At 38.0% G+C, this 18,936-nt stretch overlaps 1 protein-coding gene across 1 annotated transcript in view; it reads right to left on the bottom strand.

Moving 5' to 3' along the window:
* The window catches only part of TAF4B (TATA-box binding protein associated factor 4b), a 920,546-nt gene that overhangs the window by 587,730 nt on the left and 313,880 nt on the right, over window positions 1-18,936 (bottom strand). The window contains exon 9 of the mRNA XM_053714992.1: window positions 14,609-14,705. Coding sequence (XP_053570967.1) covers window positions 14,609-14,705 — 97 coding nt within the window. The remainder of the gene's footprint in view (window positions 1-14,608; window positions 14,706-18,936) is intronic.

The following is an 18,936-nucleotide window of genomic DNA, read 5'->3' as shown; positions in this document are numbered from 1 at the left end:
GATTCAAGACAATCTCAAGACCGCTCAAGCCCACCAAAAGGTTTATTATGATCTACGAAGGCGTGTCTCTCCATCTTATCAGGTGGGTGATTTTGTTTGGCTTTCCCCTAAACATTAAAGACTCAAGTATCCTTTAAGAAAACTCGGAGCCCTCTATATTGGTCCTTTTTCCATTGTTAAAATTATTAATCCTAATGCTGTAACTTTGGATTTGCCTGAAACTCTACCGATACAGCCTTCATTTCATGTATCCCTTCTCAAACCTTATACTTCTGACAAGCCTCCAGTTACTGGTTCAGCTTTCACACCTACTTATACCATTGAACCTGAGTATGAAATTCATTCCATTTTGGATTCCAGATATCATGGTGACACTCTGCAGTAGCTTATTCATTGGAAGGGTTATTCTCATGAGGAGGATTCCTGGGAGCCTTCTTCCAACCTCTCTGCTCCTCGAATGGTTTCTTTATTTCACCGCAGGAACCCCGATCTTCCCAGACCCTGAGCCCCAGAGTGGCTCCTTGCAGGGGGGGTTCTGTCATGTATATCCCTTTAAATCCTGTATCTGAACCCTATAAAAGTCTCCTCCCCCAACCTCTCTTTGCTTAGTATTGTCTTCTGTTACCTGGATCACATTAACTACTGTCTAAGTAGTTCAGCTAAGCCTCCACTTAATTTACCATCTCTCCTTTGTCAGCTGTAACCTGGAAAACAACCACTGCTGCAGCATTAAGCTCTCTCTGCCCTGACAGTCTGAAGTAAGAGCTTATGTTAAGGTAATCTTTACCTCTCCTTTCACAGGCAAATTCCTGGATACCCTGCTGGAATTGTAAGTTTTACCTTCCTTACTGGCACCTCCTCCTGCTCTCCAGCACTTCCTGACTCAGTCTGCAAGCTGTTACACAGAAACGGATTTCACAGCACCTCTCTCTGTCTCTCATCACACTGTAGCTGCCAAACGAACTGCAACTCCTGGGGTGAGATTACATTAAACTTGTTTTTTAAAACTCTGCACATTTGCCTTGCAAGACTTGATTTATATATTGCCTGCATTCTCTAGACATTCCTGTAATTAATCCTGAACTTGCTGCATCTGTTTATAAAGAGACTGCACCATTGTTTCTGATATCCATATTAACTGGAATACAAATAATCTGCAATATTGAGTGTGATTGATTCATTTTATCCTGTCTGTTGATAACTTTGCTACACTGGGAGTGTTTGTTATACCTTGCTATTTGGAGTGGTTACAGCTCAAAGCACCAATATTTAAAGAGACAGTTTGCAATCTCTGCAACACATTGCTGCTATTGGGCCCTCAGTCTATGAGCAGAACAGGGATTATTTTATTAATTCCGCTATTTTGTGAGACTGAGTGGAACTTGAACCCAATTCCCAATTCTTAATAGGTATTACAAAATACTAAGCCATAAAAGGAATTATAATGGAAATAGCAGACCTTACAAATAAGGTGAATGGTCTCACTCAGAATATGGATCTCTTAATACAGGGGATAAGAGAGATCCAATCTGAGAATCAATATTTACGTACTGTAATCAGAGATCATATTGATAAAAGACCTTCAGTATCTGAGACTCAGCATGAACCTCAGGTTTGTCTCAATGAAAGGTTCACAGGTGATAGGAACTCTTTCAGGGAGTTTAAAAACTCCTGTTTGTTATATTTTTCACTCAAACCTAAAACATATCCCACTGATCGTATCAAGGTTCTTACCGTGATATCATATCTTAAAGGGGAACCTAAAACTTGGGCTACTAATTTTTTCGAAACCAACGATCCAGTGTTGGATTCACTTCAGTTGTTCTTTGATAAAATGTCTTTTCTCTATGAAGACAAGAACAAACAGAGCACCGCTGAGATAGCCCTTAAAGCTCTAAAACAGAATAAACGCCCTGCTGAAGATTACATTTCAGATTTTAAAAGATGGGCACCTGACACCCTCTGGAATGAGGCAGCTCTATTTTTCCAGTTTCGCCAAGGGTTATCAGATCTAATAAAGGATGAACTAGCCTGGGGTTCTATGCCAACCACTCTGGATGCCCTTATGACCCAAGTGGTTACTATTGATCGCCGTCTAAGAGAGCGCAGACATGAAAAAGCTCCCACAGAACATACTTGGAAAAGGCCTCCCACATCTGCTTATCCAAACCCCACTCTACGTTTGGATGAACCAATGGAAGTGGCCTTTACTAAAGGACCACTTTCCGCTGAAGAGAAAAATAGAAGAAGGATAAACAATTTATGTTTATATTGTGCAGCAAAGACACATTCTGTCAAAGAATGCCCAAGTCTTCTTAAACAGAAGGGTAAGAGAAATTCTAGTAACATTATCTGTACAAATAGCACATTTTCTAATACTCATTGTAATCTCTCTGTTACTCTACAGTGGGAAACCCAAAGAATACAGACCCAAGCAATTATTGACTCTGGAACTTTTGGTAATTTAATAGATAAGTCTTTCACAGAGTTGTATGATATTCCATTAATAAAAAGAGGTGATTCACTTGCCATCCGTGTTATAGATGGTTCTTTTATTTCATCTGGGCCAATCACTCACCATACCACACCTCTTCTAATGACCACTACTTCAGGTCATAGGGAACATGTTACCTTTGATGTTATAGCCTCTCCTCTTTTTCCTATTGTACTAGGCTTACGGTGGTTACAAACACACGAACCACATATTGTGTGGAATACTTCAGAGGTAAACTTTGTTTCTGAGTATTGCACTAACACTTGTTTTACATCCACACATTCTGCAGACCACGTCAGAACAACATCTTATTTCTGACTGTTATTCTGACTACTCAGATGTATTTGATAAAGTAGAAGCAGAGAGGTTACCACCTCATAGATCATATGACTGCCCAATAGAGCTCCTACCAGGTTCTGATATTCATTATGGGCATATATATCCACTGTCAGAACCAGAGCTAGTACATTTAAAACAATACCTTGATGATAACCTAAGAAAGGGCTTTATTAGGCCCTCTACGTCACCCGCTGGGGCAGGTATGTTTTTTGTTTGCATTAAAGACGACACCTTAAGACCTATAATTGACTATAGGGAACTGAACAAACGAACCAAGAAAAACAAATACCCGCTACCCCTCATACCTGAAATAATAGAACGACTTCAGGCAGCTACGATATTTACAAAACTTGACCTAAGAGGGGCATACAATTTAATAAGAGTAAAAGCTGGACATGAATGGCTGACTGCATTTAGAACAAGATATGGATTGTTTGAGTATACGGTCACGCCGTTTGGGCTATGTAATGCCCCAGCGACATTTCAGAGTTTCATCAATGACTTGTTTCGTGACCTTTTGGATGTGTATATGATTGTGTACCTTGATGACATACTCATTTACTCTAAAACATTAGACCAACACATATCACATGTTAGAACTGTGTTACAGCGACTGAGACAAAACTCATTGTTTGCCAAACCAGAAAAATGTATCTTTAATACTGATACTATCTCTTTCTTGGTATACCATATATCTCCTCAGGGCATACAGATGGAGAATAAAAAGGTAGAGGCTATAGCATCATGGCCCATTCCCAAAACTAAGAAAGATGTACAGTGTTTTATTGGATTTTCGAACTTTTATAGAAAATTCATAACAAAATTCTCTCTAATAGCTAAACCCTTAACTGCTCTCACAGGTTCCCATACTCCATTTTTATGGACATCACAGGCTAATACAGCATTTAATAAATTAAAGAAAGCTTTTACTACAGCACCTATCCTTAAATTTCCTGATCCCCAATTACAATATGTCTTGGAAGTGGACGCGTCAGATTATGCCTTGGGAGCTATTTTGTCCCAATGTATGTCTCCTAAAGATCCTCTTCACCCAGTTGGATTTTTCTCAAGAATTATGACCAGTTCTGAAGTCAACTATCCGATTGGTGAGAAAGAGCTCTTGGCAATTAAGAGCTCACTAGAATTTTGGAGACACCTACTTGAGGGCACCAAATATCCTATACTAATTTACACGGACCACAAAAACCTAGAGTATCTAAAAACTAATAAGACCTTGTCTGCACGCCAGATTAGATGGAATTTGTTCTTCTCCAGGTTTGATTATAATATCACATTCCGTCCTGGAAGTAAAAACGGAAAGGCCGATTCTCTGTCGAGGAAAGATCCAAGACCCACCTTTGCTGTTCCCGAGTCAACCGTAATACCTCAAGAGAGGTTCATCGCTTTAAGTATCGATTCTTCAACTCAGTTAAGACTAGCCCAACAACAAGATCAAGATCTGCCTACTAGCATCCTTGAGAAAGGTAAAGATGACCTATATTATCACCAAGGAAAGGTATATGTACCTTTACAACTTCGTACTGAAATACTCAATTCAACACATAACTCAATTGTATCTGGACATCCTGGTATACATAAAACAATTGAATTACTTAGACAAGACTTCTGGTGGCCTGCTATGAATTCTGATGTTACTAACTTCATTAAGTCCTGTGATACCTGTGCCAAAGTCAAAAATGATAGAGCACATCCTTATGGTTTCCTCATGCCTCTACCCATACCAAATAAACCATGGAAGGACATTGCAATGGATTTCATTGTAGAATTACCTCCGTCAAACAACCATAGTTGTATAATGGTTGTAGTGGACTTATTTACAAAGATGGCACATTTTCTCCCATCACATTCGCTACCCACTGCTTCAGAAACTGCTCAACTTTTTCTCACACATATTGTCAGATTACATGGTCTTCCGGATACCATCACTTCAGATAGGGGTTCGCAATTTACCTCCAAGTTCTGGACCCAGCTTTGCCACATTCTAAAAATTCAACCTCGGCTCAGCACTTCCTATCATCCCCAGACAAACGGCCAGACCGAGAGAACAAATCAGACTCTCGAACAGTATTTAAGGTGCTATTGCACTCAACTACAAGATAATTGGTTTTCTCTTTTACCCACGGCTGAATTCGCTTTCAACAATACATTAAATTCATCAACTAAGATGTCCCCATTCTACGCTAATCATGGTTTTCATACCCGATTTCATCTATATCCCAGAGAAGAGAGTACTTTCCCATTGGTTAATGACATGTTGAATGAACTAGCTCAACATTTTACTGTGATTCAAGACAATCTCAAGACCGCTCAAGCCCACCAAAAGGTTTATTATGATCTACGAAGGCGTGTCTCTCCATCTTATCAGGTGGGTGATTTTGTTTGGCTTTCCCCTAAACATTAAAGACTCAAGTATCCTTTAAGAAAACTCGGAGCCCTCTATATTGGTCCTTTTTCCATTGTTAAAATTATTAATCCTAATGCTGTAACTTTGGATTTGCCTGAAACTCTACCGATACAGCCTTCATTTCATGTATCCCTTCTCAAACCTTATACTTCTGACAAGCCTCCAGTTACTGGTTCAGCTTTCACACCTACTTATACCATTGAACCTGAGTATGAAATTCATTCCATTTTGGATTCCAGATATCATGGTGACACTCTGCAGTAGCTTATTCATTGGAAGGGTTATTCTCATGAGGAGGATTCCTGGGAGCCTTCTTCCAACCTCTCTGCTCCTCGAATGGTTTCTTTATTTCACCGCAGGAACCCCGATCTTCCCAGACCCTGAGCCCCAGAGTGGCTCCTTGCAGGGGGGGTTCTGTCATGTATATCCCTTTAAATCCTGTATCTGAACCCTATAAAAGTCTCCTCCCCCAACCTCTCTTTGCTTAGTATTGTCTTCTGTTACCTGGATCACATTAACTACTGTCTAAGTAGTTCAGCTAAGCCTCCACTTAATTTACCATCTCTCCTTTGTCAGCTGTAACCTGGAAAACAACCACTGCTGCAGCATTAAGCTCTCTCTGCCCTGACAGTCTGAAGTAAGAGCTTCTGTTAAGGTAATCTTTACCTCTCCTTTCACAGGCAAATTCCTGGATACCCTGCTGGAATTGTAAGTTTTACCTTCCTTACTGGCACCTCCTCCTGCTCTCCAGCACTTCCTGACTCAGTCTGCAAGCTGTTACACAGAAACGGATTTCACAGCACCTCTCTCTGTCTCTCATCACACTGTAGCTGCCAAACGAACTGCAACTCCTGGGGTGAGATTACATTAAACTTGTTTTTTAAAACTCTGCACATTTGCCTTGCAAGACTTGATTTATATATTGCCTGCATTCTCTAGACATTCCTGTAATTAATCCTGAACTTGCTGCATCTGTTTATAAAGAGACTGCACCATTGTTTCTGATATCCATATTAACTGGAATACAAATAATCTGCAATATTGAGTGTGATTGATTCATTTTATCCTGTCTGTTGATAACTTTGCTACACTGGGAGTGTTTGTTATACCTTGCTATTTGGAGTGGTTACAGCTCAAAGCACCAATATTTAAAGAGACAGTTTGCAATCTCTGCAACACATTGCTGCTATTGGGCCCTCAGTCTATGAGCAGAACAGGGATTATTTTATTAATTCCGCTATTTTGTGAGACTGAGTGGAACTTGAACCTAATTCCCAATTCTTAATAGAGTCCAGGTATTACACTTAGTTTGTTTGGACTTACTCTAGGACTGAGATGGCTTCCAAGTACCCTTGGGCTGCTTGGACGTGGATGAAGATTGCTGTAGTTGTGATTTGTCAGAACAAAAAATAGACAATTGCTGTCCCTTAGGTCTATTTTTCTTGTCCTGTGGTAGGAAGGCACCCTACCCTCAACAGTAGAAATAATGGAGTCCAGCCCTGGACCAAATAAAATCTTCCCTTTAAAAGGAAGAAAAAGGAGTCTGGATTTAGAAGTCATATCCGCAGACCAAGACTTCAACCAGAGAGCCCGGTGGGCTAGGACTGCAAAGCCAGAAGCCATTGCATTTATGCAAATAATCTGCATATTCGCATGATAGATGAAGGAATAAGCAATTCTCAGAACCTTAATTCACTATTGAATATCCTCAAGGGGAGTATCCACCTCAATAAGCTCTGACAGAGTGTCATACCAGTAGGTAGCTGTTCCAGCCACTGGTTGAAATAAAAACCCTGTATGTTGAAACATCTTAGTCAGAAAGGTTTCCATTTTCTTATCCATAGGCTCTCTGAAAGAGGAACTATCCTCCAGGGGTATAGCCGTTTGCTTAGCCAGCGTAGAATTAGCACCATCCACCTTAGTGTTGGAGCCCCATAAGTTAAATTGAGAATCAGGGACAAGGAATAATTTTTTTAAACGTTTTGAGGGGGAAAACTAAATTATGCTTACCTGATAAATTTCTCTATTTCCGGATATGGTGAGTCCACCACATCATCAATTAGTAGTGGGAATATCACTCCTGGCCAGCAAGAGAAGGCAAAGAGCACTACAGCAAAGCTGTTAAGTATTACTCCCCTTCTCATAAACCCCAGAAATTCGACTGATGGGAAATAGAAAAAAGGAATAACATAAAGGTGTAGAGGTGCCTGAGGTTTAGTAAAAAAATAACTGTCTTAAGTAACAGGGTGGGGTCATGGACTCACCATATCCAGGAAATAAATAAATTTATAACGTAAGCATACATTTTGTTTTCTTTCCTAAGACATGTTGAGTCCACATCGTCATCAATTACTAGTGGGAACCAATACCCAAGCTAGAGGACACAGGTGACTAGAAAAGAAAACCAAGAAAGGCAGACCTAAACAGAAGGCACCAGCCGCTTGAAGAACCTTTCCCCCAAAAGAAGCCTCGGCCGAGGCAAAAATATCAAATTATAAAATTTGTAAAAGAAGACCAAGTTGCAGCCTTGTAAAACTGTTCCACTGAAGCTTCATTTTAGAAAGCCCAGGAAGAAGAGACAGCTCTCGTAGAATGAGCCATAACTCTCTCAGGAGACTGCTGACCAGAAGTCTTTCTCCACCAGAAAGAAAAATAAGTAGCTTTCTGAACTTTACACTTTCCAGAGAAACAAACAAACAGGGCAGAAGACTGGCAAAAAACCCTAGTGAAGTTGAAATATGTTGTCTAGGAACTCTGTTACACAGCACTAGCCTATCCCAGCAGTCACACTTCTCACAAGGTGTAAACCAATTGTTCTCACAAGGTGTTACCCAATTGTTAAAAACAAGTTAAAAAATGAAAAAAGGTGTGGGAGGCGCCTAAGGCAGTTTGTTTTAGAAGTTTAATTTTTTTAAATAAAACTTTGAAAATAAAAACAAGTATTCAACTCAAAACAATAAATTCCCTAGGCAGGAGAGTAAAAATTCAATTTGAAAATTGCATCAATAATTTATTTCACAAAACCAAAAATAAACTACACATTATAATAAAAATGTTAGTTAATTCTTTTAAGGACACCGGTGTCTTAAAGGGACAGTCAACACCAGAATTTTTGTTGTTTAAAAAGATAGATAATCCCCTTTATTACCCATTCCCCAGTTTTGCAAAACCAACACTGTTATATTAATATACTTTTTACTTCTGTGACTAACTTGTATCTAAGCATCTTCTGACTGCCCCTAATCACATGACTTTTAGTTATTATCTATTGACTTGCATTTTAGCCAATTAGTGCAGTGTCTACCACTAGCCATGAGCGTGATCACAATGCTATCTATATGGCCTACATGAGCTTGCTCTCCCCTGCTGTGAAAAGTAAATAAAATAGAGGCGGCCTTCAAGGGCTTAGAAATTATCATATGCACCTTCCTAGGTTTGTTTTCAACTAGAAAACCAAGAGAACAAAGCAAAAATGTTGATACAAGTAAATTGGAAAGTTTTTTAAAATTACATGCCCTATTTGAAAAATGAAAGTTTTTTTGGACTTGACTGTCCCTTTAAGTTAAAATACCAATTACTTTTTTATGTTTCCGCATAAATTAACTCTAAATTAATTGGGTTAGAAATGCTTAGAATCAATATAAATTCTGTACTTAAAAATGTTTCTAAATAGTGTTTTCACATATAATACATTAGTATCTTCTAAAACAATAAATAGAACACAGTGTATAATTTATCGAAGTCCCAATGATTTAATTTATCCATGTTTACTCAGCAACGTATTTGCCAGTTTGCCAGTTTGTTGGCCCAACTTTTAAGGTATTTAATGCAAAAATTGATAGTTCCCAAGTTAGTAATGGTTAAAGTCGTACCTGCAGGTTTTTTAAGAATATTTACAACTTGGCACCTTTTTCGTGTGAGTCTCTGGTATCTAACACCGCTGACAGTGGTTCAGAAATGTCAGAGGTTGTAACTCGATTCAATCTTCCGTCCTCTACTGAAATCCTCCACTTTAACAGTTGTTGTGATGTTTCATCCGTTGGTGGGTGCACTTTTTTTGAATACTCCTATCGCTCCACCTATACACTGACGTTTGTATCAGTGTATAACACCTCTTGTTACTTAGGTGTTGCGGTTATGGAAGTCTTCATGGTAAATGCAAGTTTTTATTTTCTTTATCGGTCCAGACCTCTGAATTTAGGTCCTGTATTTCTGCAGCTCCAGACAGTTATCAACGCGTATCGGCTCCCATAGAGCCTTTGTCAAGGTAGTTAGTCTTAGCTGCTCCTCCCTTTTTTATATCCATATAATAAACCCATTGATCTCCTGGTTATATTGGGTACACAAATGACAGCTCTTGTCACATTTTCCTTGGGATTCTTATACATGTTATTGTTCAAATCTTCTTTTAGTTTATAATAACAGATTCACATTTAAAATCTACATTTAATCTTATATGAAATCATATGAATAATCACTAGTAAAAAAAATTCCCATACAGGGAAATAAATGCCAGCCAGTTATGATATATCAAGTCTCCTCAGAATAAAAAAGGCTGCACATACCTTAATGCTGCTTGTAGCATGAAACCGGTCTCCACACTGAAGATGTCTCATGCTTACCTTCAGAAGTCTTGTGGGAATCAGCATGGATCTTAGTTACAACTGCTAAATCATCAACCTCAGGGCAGAAATCTTCTTCCATATCCCCCTGAGGAAAATAGTACTCACCGGTACCATTTAAAATAACAAACTTCTTGATTGAAGAAACTAAAACTAACACCTCACTTTACCATGTCTTCCTAGTATAACACAGGCAAAGAGAATGACTGGAGGTGGAGGGAGGGGCTATATATATATATATATATATATATATATATATATATATATATATATATATATATATCTTTGCTGTGGTGCTCTTTGCCACTTCCTGTTAGCAGGAGGTTGATATCCCACAAGTAAGGATGAAATCCGTGGACTCGTCATATCTTTGTAAAAGAAATTAGTTTTGGGAGTAGTATAATTATAATGGTATTGATGGTATATTTTCTACCTACAATGGCTCTTATTGGATCTGTGTTATGAAAGCAAATGTATTTTTCCCTTTATTAACTGGTATGGTATCTGTAATTTTAGTTTTGTAATTCCAGGTGTTTGTCAGTGAAAGGAATTATCTTACCATAAAGATGTGTTTACCTTTAAAAAGATTATGTAGTTTTAATAATCTTATGATTGTATTCTTTCCTCATACAGGAGTGCAAGATAATTTAGGTTGCATAAAATAATTAGTGAATTAGTAGTGCTCATATCAGATGAGACAGCTGATTCTATTAAGATCATATTTGGAGAATTATAAACATTACATATAGTAGCTTTGCAGAATAAAGTAACACTAGATTATCTTTTTAGTAGTTCAAAGAGAAAGTGTGAAGAAAATAATTTTAAAGAAAATGTTTTTATTGACTGTTACTTTTTATTTTTTGTTGCAGGGAAGGCAACAAACCATCGTACTTCCAGCATGTACCTGCAGATGGACACTTGCAAATCACCCCTACTGCAAATTGACTTTGGGATTGAAGCAGAGTGTCTGAGGAAGGAGGAGCTCTAAGAGGACAAAGACTGTTCTTAAAGTGATCAGAGGCCACCCAGAGAGATACTTGAGCTGTTCCCATGTCTTGCTTCACTGTGGAAAGTGTACAGAGCTGGAAACTGTTGATGCTATTTGGGGATGCTAGCTATGCAGGTTGAGAAATAAAGATGCAGCATTGTTTGGGGGTAGATAGGGGGCTGGTTGGGTGTTTGTGCAAATAGACCGGTATTCTGGGGATGATGGGAGGTAGACAGAGAGTATTAGAGAGACCGTACCAATGTGCAGTGACAAATTGTGCCCTATTGGCCTATCTTCAGTTTTTAAATTTTGTCTATATATAATAGCAGTAAATGTGAATACATTTTTCTACAGTATTATCACACAGAGCCGAAGTATTAGGCTTATATTGTTGTTAATAGATTTAGTAATTTTTTATGCCTTTTATATAGTCATTCAATTCTAGTATGTTATTCTGGTAGAATAAAAGGGTGGTATGTTAGAATATATTTAGCAATACTGACGCCATTTGGTCTTTAGGCATCCATTTTGTCAAAAATGGTTTATTATAGTTTATTATAACAGCTTATTATGTTGTGAGAAATATGCTGATGCTAGGAATACTTGTATATCAAGAATGGCCTTGTGAATGTCCCTGGTGATGCGCCTGGATGCCCTGTTATCTCTATAAGATGCCCAAAGGCCTTGCTTTATGCTGGGCGATGCGCCCAGTTATACTTATATCTAACATTCCCTGCATATGATAAATACTCCTTTTTACTCAATTTAATAAGCTTCTTTTGTTTCTAAGCATTACTGTGTAAGATGATGAAGCTATGAGTACATCATTGTTTAACCCTATATGTTGTAACCACTGCCTATAAAATTATTGTGCACCTTATAATAAACAGAACAGGGATTAGACCTTTCTTGCTGCATGTCTGATTTTTCCCGAGATATCTCGTCAGGTAACCCATTCAGTTCCAGGTGAAGGTGTAGAATACTGTAAGTGCTAACTGACACCCCCCCTGAAAATAACACCTAACAGTGTTAAAACGTACAGCATCATGCCGACGCTGATGTGCGTTAACATACATGAGTTAAAAAAAAATGTATGTACACAGCAAAACAAAACAGCATGCATTTTAAATTATACACTCGCAAAAATCCATTGAGCACACAAAAATGTATGCGGCCAAAAACATCATGCATAATTGTAAATATTTATATACCAAGGCTTATAGAGAGCAAAATATAAAATAAAAAGATAAAGCACTGGAGGAGGCACAAACCAGTGCTGAAACATAATGGCAGAGGTTTCAGAATAGGAGTATATCAACTTGCCAACAGGAGGACAAATCCCTGTGACATCTGTGGAAGCACTGCCCCTGCAACTGTAGCAATACTAGCAACAGGTTGCCACTATATCTTCTTCAAAAAAGCCTCAAGCTTCTTATCCATGGGATCCTTGAAAGAACAACTATCTTTTCAATAGGAATAGCAGTTCTCTTGGCAAGAGTAGAGATAGCTCCCTCTAACTTGGCCACTGTGCGCCATGAGTCACGTATAGAGTCAGCAACAGGAAACCTCTTTTTAAAAACAGGGGATGGGGAAAAAGGAATCTCTCGTTAATCCCATTCCTGAGCTATGATATCTGCCATACAGTCTGGAACAGGAAACACTTCATCATATACCTTGTTAAGTATACTAGACCTCTTTGGATTCTAAGTGACAGACGCGTCAGATTTTTCCAAAGTAGCAAGAACCTCCTTCAATAGTACCCGGAGGTGTTCTACCAAATCTTAAATTAATCTCCTCAGAATCTGCAGAAATGGTTACTACAGTATCAGAATCGGACAACTCACTCTCAGACACCACTGAGGTATCATCTTCATTGGATAACTTAGAAAGACTGACTAGCGCAGCCTTAGCAAAGTCAGAACCCTTATTAAATTAAATATTTTTGGTTTTACTCTTTCGCTTACCAGCGACAGGAAAGGCTGATAAGGCTGCCAAAACAGCAGATGTTATCTGTGCAGCAAAATCCCCTGGTAAATAAACACCCTCAGAAGGATGTTGAGAGGAACCGCAGGGCACTTCTTCTGAAACAGTATGGGACGTTAGAGGAGAAAGTAGGAGACATGGCATTGACAAAATTATCCTGAGAGACAGACTCAGGTGGGGAAAATTTGTCTTTAAACTTTAAAGCCTTGTTTAAACAGGTAGAACATAATTGCACAGGGGGCACTATCTGAGCCTCCAAACAAAGCAAACGTTATTCAAAATTAACTTTTAAATTTCCATCTTAAGAAAAAATTCTAATTCCCACAGATTTGAAATGATAAAGGAAATTATATACTCCCGCAGACAATATTAGGAAAGACTACAGTTACCACCTCTATAGCCTCAGTCTTGCTGAAGTAACTCACCCCACCGGGACCAGGAATACCCACTAGTAACCGGACACAGATTAGAATGATGGCCTCTATCTAGTCTGACTGTCAGTTGATTCACACTGCATGAGAAACGTCTAAAACCCAGCTTACAAGCAGCACAGAGCTCTGCTCTTCAAGCCGCTATGCGTAGCAAGACCTGAAAGTGAGGGTCACGTGAGTGCAACTAATCCCAGCTCAACAGCAACATGCAGCTCCACTCTCTATGCCGTGATGAACCTGGAAGGCAAGAAAGCGTATAGTCACGTGAGCGCACAATAAAAGTAACTGCACCACAGATACAAAGAGCACGAAATAAAAGCGCTACGTTAAAAAAGACAAGTCCCCTGAGAATCTGTTAAAGCTGATTGTTAAGCAAAAAATTTTAAATTTCAAACCGGTATCAAATTCCTCAGAGATACCTGCTTGCCAATATATCCAGTCAGATTCAGCCTCAAAAATGAAGGATAAAGCATTAACCCCTTCACTGTAAAATTAAAAACACATCCTAAGTGCCTGCATGAAATAAACTGCCCAGAAATAAATTCCTAAAGTACAGTAATTAGTTGCGCCCAATTTAATGATCCACTGAGGATTAACCTCTGGAGTGCTGCCCTCAAAACCTAGAAAGCAAGAGCACTTACCTGTGGATCCGGCTGTAGGGCAGGAAACCGCTTCTTAGAAAAAGAAAAAACAGAGTAACCAACCCTGGTTTTCTATCAAAGGGGTAGCATACTATTAGAAATAAATCAAGCACCACCTCGCCGCCTTCAAACTGCTAAAAGCCACCATTACTCTTACTAAAACGATTGACATGGACACAGCATAGCCCCAATCCTTGCTTGTAGGAAAAATTACCCATTAAAGGATTAAAATCTTCAGACACCTTATTCGCCATCCTCCCGTGATTAAGGCAAAGAGAATGACTGGGGGTTGTGGGTAAGGGAAGTGTTACTTAACAGCTCTGCTGGGATGCTCTTTGCCTGCTCCTGCTGGCCAGGAGTGAATATCCCTCTAGTAATTGGAATGATTCGTGGACTCTCCATGCCATAGGAAAGAAAAACATATTTTCAGTGTTATTTACCACTTTTTAATTTTACAATGTATATTGTTATTTTTAAACCCACCTTTCAGTCTGTTACTCATTTGATGTTGTTTATAAATAAACTTTACTTATTTAAAGTTATACTCTATGAACCAAAATATGTATTTTTGAATAGATATTCAAAGATTTAATTAGGGCATTGGGCATTAAAACATTAACACTATGAAACAATCTGAACTCATGGTATCGCTTATCACTTTACCTTTAGGAACTCTCTTTATTACCTGAAGCACGCCGTGACATTCTCTTTTACAGGTATAGGATGTGCTTGAAGTGAAATAACTTTGTTTCCAGGCAATGAGACTGGTTTAAGAATGGAAGCTTTAAAAAACAATAAAAAGAATAACCAATTATTTAGGGATTTTTATGTGTATATAAAGATAACTATTATTAAAACTAATCCACAAATTGTGATCAAGTATAAAACAAGAATAAAACACACACTTTTTCTGTAATCTTGTTCCAATATGGTGGGCGACTGATATATTTCTATTCTATTTCTAATAATTCTATCTTTGTGAGCGAATAATTGGGATTTTAGGAACGACAAAAGGCAAATAATAATAATTCTTACAGGGGCATGAAAGTCAAAATGAAACTTTTATAACAGATAGTCACAATTTAATGTTATTAATCACATTTGCTTTGCTTCATTGGTATTCTTTTGTTAAAGTTAGCTCCTTTCTACAAGAGCATACAAACAATCGGCTAGATTACGGTTGTGCGTTAGGGTTAAAAAGCAGCATTGGCCGGTCCCAACGCTGCTTTTTAACGCCCGCTGGTATTACGAGTCCTGCAGGTACAAGTGTACCACTCACTTTTTTGGCCAGACTCGGAAATACCGCAAATCCACTTACGTCAATTGCGTATCCTATTTTTTCAATGGGACTTGCATAGCGCCGGCATTACGAGTCTGACAAAAAGTGAGCAGTAAACCCTCTTCTGTCAAGACTTGTACCGTATTTTAAAGTCAGTAGTTAAGAGTTTTACACTACAACGCCGTAGGATAAAAATCTTAACTAAAGTGCTAAAAAGTACACTAACACCAATAAACTACATATTAACCCCTAAACCGAGGCCCTCCCACATCGCAAACACTAAAATAAGATTTTTAACCCCTGATCTGCCGAAAAGGACATCGCTGCCACTATAACAAACATATTAAACCCTAAACCACCGCACTCCCGCATTGCAAACACTATTTAAATATTATTAACCCCTAATCTGCCGGCCCTAACATCGCCGACACCTACCTACATTTATTAACCCCTAATCTGCCACCCCAAACGTCGCCGCCACTATATTAAATGTATTAACCCCTAAACCTAAGTCTAACCCTAACCCCCTAACTTAAATATAATTACAATAAATCTAAATAAAATTACTACAATTACCTAAATTATTCCTATTTAAAACTAAATACTTACCTATAAAATAAACCATAAGCTAGCTACAATATAACAAATGGTTACATTGTAGCTATCTTAGGGTTTATTTTTATTTTACAGGCAACTTTGTATTTATTTTAACTAGGTACAATAGTTATTAAATAGTTATTAGTTAAAATAAAGACAAATTTACCTGTAAAATAAAATCTAAATTAAGTTACAATTACACCTAACACTACACTATAATTAACCCCTTAGTGACCATTTGCGATGTTTGTGTAATTTTCCTCTTACTCATTTACTGTACCCAAACATATTATATACTGTTTTTCTCGCCATTAAATGGACTTCCTAAAGATATGATTATTTTCATCATATCTTATAATTTACTATAAAAAGAAAATATAAAATATGAGGAAAAAATGAAAAAAAAAATGCACTTTTTCCAACTTTGAGCCCCAAAATCTCTTACACATCTACAACCACCAGGGCCGCCATCAGGGGGTGACAGGGGTGACTCCTGTCAGGGGCCCAATGAGCCAGGGGGGCCCCATGAGGCAAGAACTAAAAAAAATTATGCTAATTGAGCATGGGGAATGTTATTACAAGTAGTAAAGTATTAGCATTTGAGAGGATTTCTTAGTGTGCACTAAACCACTATGCTCAGTGTGAGACAGACTTGGCACTTTGTACAGTGTGTGTCTGAGTCAGACGGCAGATCACTTTCATTTGAAGAGGAGGTAGGACTTACTTAGCAAATGTTTTTTATTTCTTTGTGCAATTTTGGATTGTAACGTCAGTGTGGTAGTAGTTGTATGGTGGGGCTAGGGGTCCATAAAAACACATTTTTTTTAGCAGCAGTGTATTTATGATTATTTGAAAATGCTGTAGAAATTCTATATTTAAAACCATGCAGAAATGTTTCCTCCTCAATACACAAAGGGTAGATGCCCTTTTGGCAGATATGCATTTTATATATATATATATATTACATACCAGTGTACTGCCCCTTTTTGCAAGGACTTTCCAGATGCAAGGAGGCATTTTATCTAAGATTTTTACATCTGCATAAAATTTTATACTCTCAGACTAAGATTGCTCAGTGTTTGAAATGAGACAAATTAACTTAAAACTGTTCAGTTTACACTACAGCTGACTTAGTTTTGAAATACATACCAGCAAGCCTAAATCCTGCATTTAACCAGATCTAATGGTATGAGTACCACAGCTTATGGTCCCATCAAGACCATATAGAGTACCTCATTAAGTACAGCTGACAGATGGGAAAATTTGTACACTATATTTGAAGTGGTGCTCTTGGTTGGGGAAAATGGGAAAAAAACAAACAAACATATGTCAACCTTTTAAAGGTACTTTTCTTCATCTAGCCATCTACCCAGCTTATTAATGTACAATTTTGAATTCACAGAATTATTTTTGTTTGCACATTTACAAATATGATTCTTTAAAAAGTGATCTCTTAATTTCTGCATTTTTTTTATCATGCATGTCACACACTGTTGATTTAGGGGATGCAAGGTGCATAAATGTTTCCTCCTGTGAGTGTTTCTGTGGGTGTATGTGTTTATGTCTTTGTGCTTTGGTTTGTGTCTCTATGTGTATGTATTTTTTATCTGTGGGTCTCTCTGTGAGGGTGGGTGTGTATGTCTTTGTGCATTTTCTGTGGATGTCTGTGAGCATATGTCTTTGAGCTTTTTCTATGGGTGTTTCTGTGAGGGTGTTTGTGTGTATGTATGTATGTATGTGTTTTCTGTGGGTGTCTCTGTGAGGGTGTGTGTATGTCTTTGTGTGTTTTCTGTAGATGTCTCAGTGAGGGTGTGTATGTATGTCTTTCTGTGTTTTTCATGTGGTTGTCTCTGTGTGTGTGTGTGTGTGTGTGTGTGTGTATGTCTTTGTGTGTTTTCTGTGGGTGTCTCTGTGTGTGTATGTGTGTATATGTCTTTGTGTGTTTTCTGAGGCTGTCTCTGTCGGTGTTTCCTTGGGTGTATGTGCAAGTTTGAGTTTGTGTATGTGTGTCCATTGTCTGTTCCTTTTTAGGACATTTTGACCTTACTACTAATTATTCACATCTTTCTACAGACTTTGAGACTAACAAGACCTTTCCGGAAGTAACCACTCCACCATTTAACCTTTAAATTATTGTTTAGGCAGTTCAGGGCCCTTCCTTTCAGCCACTGCATGCTGTTGTCATCATTTAGTTGGCATCTTCCTTTACAAAAAGATAATCAGAACTCCATATTTTGTTTTCTAAATCTCCTTTTTTTACAAAACTGTAGTTTACCTCATTACTTGTCAGGTCAATGTAGACAAGTGCTAAGTGTCTGTTTGGGTTTCTGTGTCTGAGTGTGTTTCTTTGCGTGTCTGCTAGAGTGTCTATATGTGAATCCTTATGTGTGAGTGTGTTTGTGTGTTTCAGTGTATGAGTATCTGTGTGTATGTTACTACCTTTACAACATTTCCAAGTTTAAGTAGACAATTAAGAATAAAGTGCATATGCGTTTTAGTCACTTGGTCAAAAATTGCACATGTCAAAGGAGGGGGGGGGGCCCTGATCAATGGTTGAGTCAGGGGCCCCAAAATTTCTAGTGGCGGCCCTGACAACCACCATAAAATACCAATGCTAAACAGTTTCTAAATTTTGTCCTGAGTTTATAAATACCCAATGTTTACATGTTCTTTGCTTTTTTTGCAAGTTATAGGGCAATAAGTACAAGTAGCACTTTGCTATTTCAAAACCATGTTTTTTCAAAATTGGCGATAGTTACATTGTAACACCAATATCTGTCAGGAATCCCTGAATAACCCTTCAAATGTATATATTTTTTAAAAGAAGACAACCTAAGGTATTAAACTTGGGGTATTTTGACTTTTTTCATGCAACCATTTTACCACCAATCTATGCCAAAGTTTGAGGGAAAAAAAAATAAATTTGATTTTTTGACAAAATAGCAATTTAAGAATACATTTATTGATAATATTAAGGGTTACTGCCAAATAACACCCTAATATGTCTTCAGCAGCATCTCCTGAGTACAGTGATACAACCCATGTATAGGTGTGTCGGGTTCTCGGGGGGCTAAAAGCTCTTATTTTTAGAGAGCGCATTCCAGTTTTTCAACTTGGAATTTTCACATCGGTCATCA

This window comes from Bombina bombina, chromosome 5 (genome assembly GCF_027579735.1).
Source record: "Bombina bombina isolate aBomBom1 chromosome 5, aBomBom1.pri, whole genome shotgun sequence".
In the NCBI taxonomy this organism is placed as follows: Eukaryota; Metazoa; Chordata; class Amphibia; order Anura; family Bombinatoridae; genus Bombina; species Bombina bombina.
This window is presented reverse-complemented; position numbering and strand designations above follow the sequence as displayed.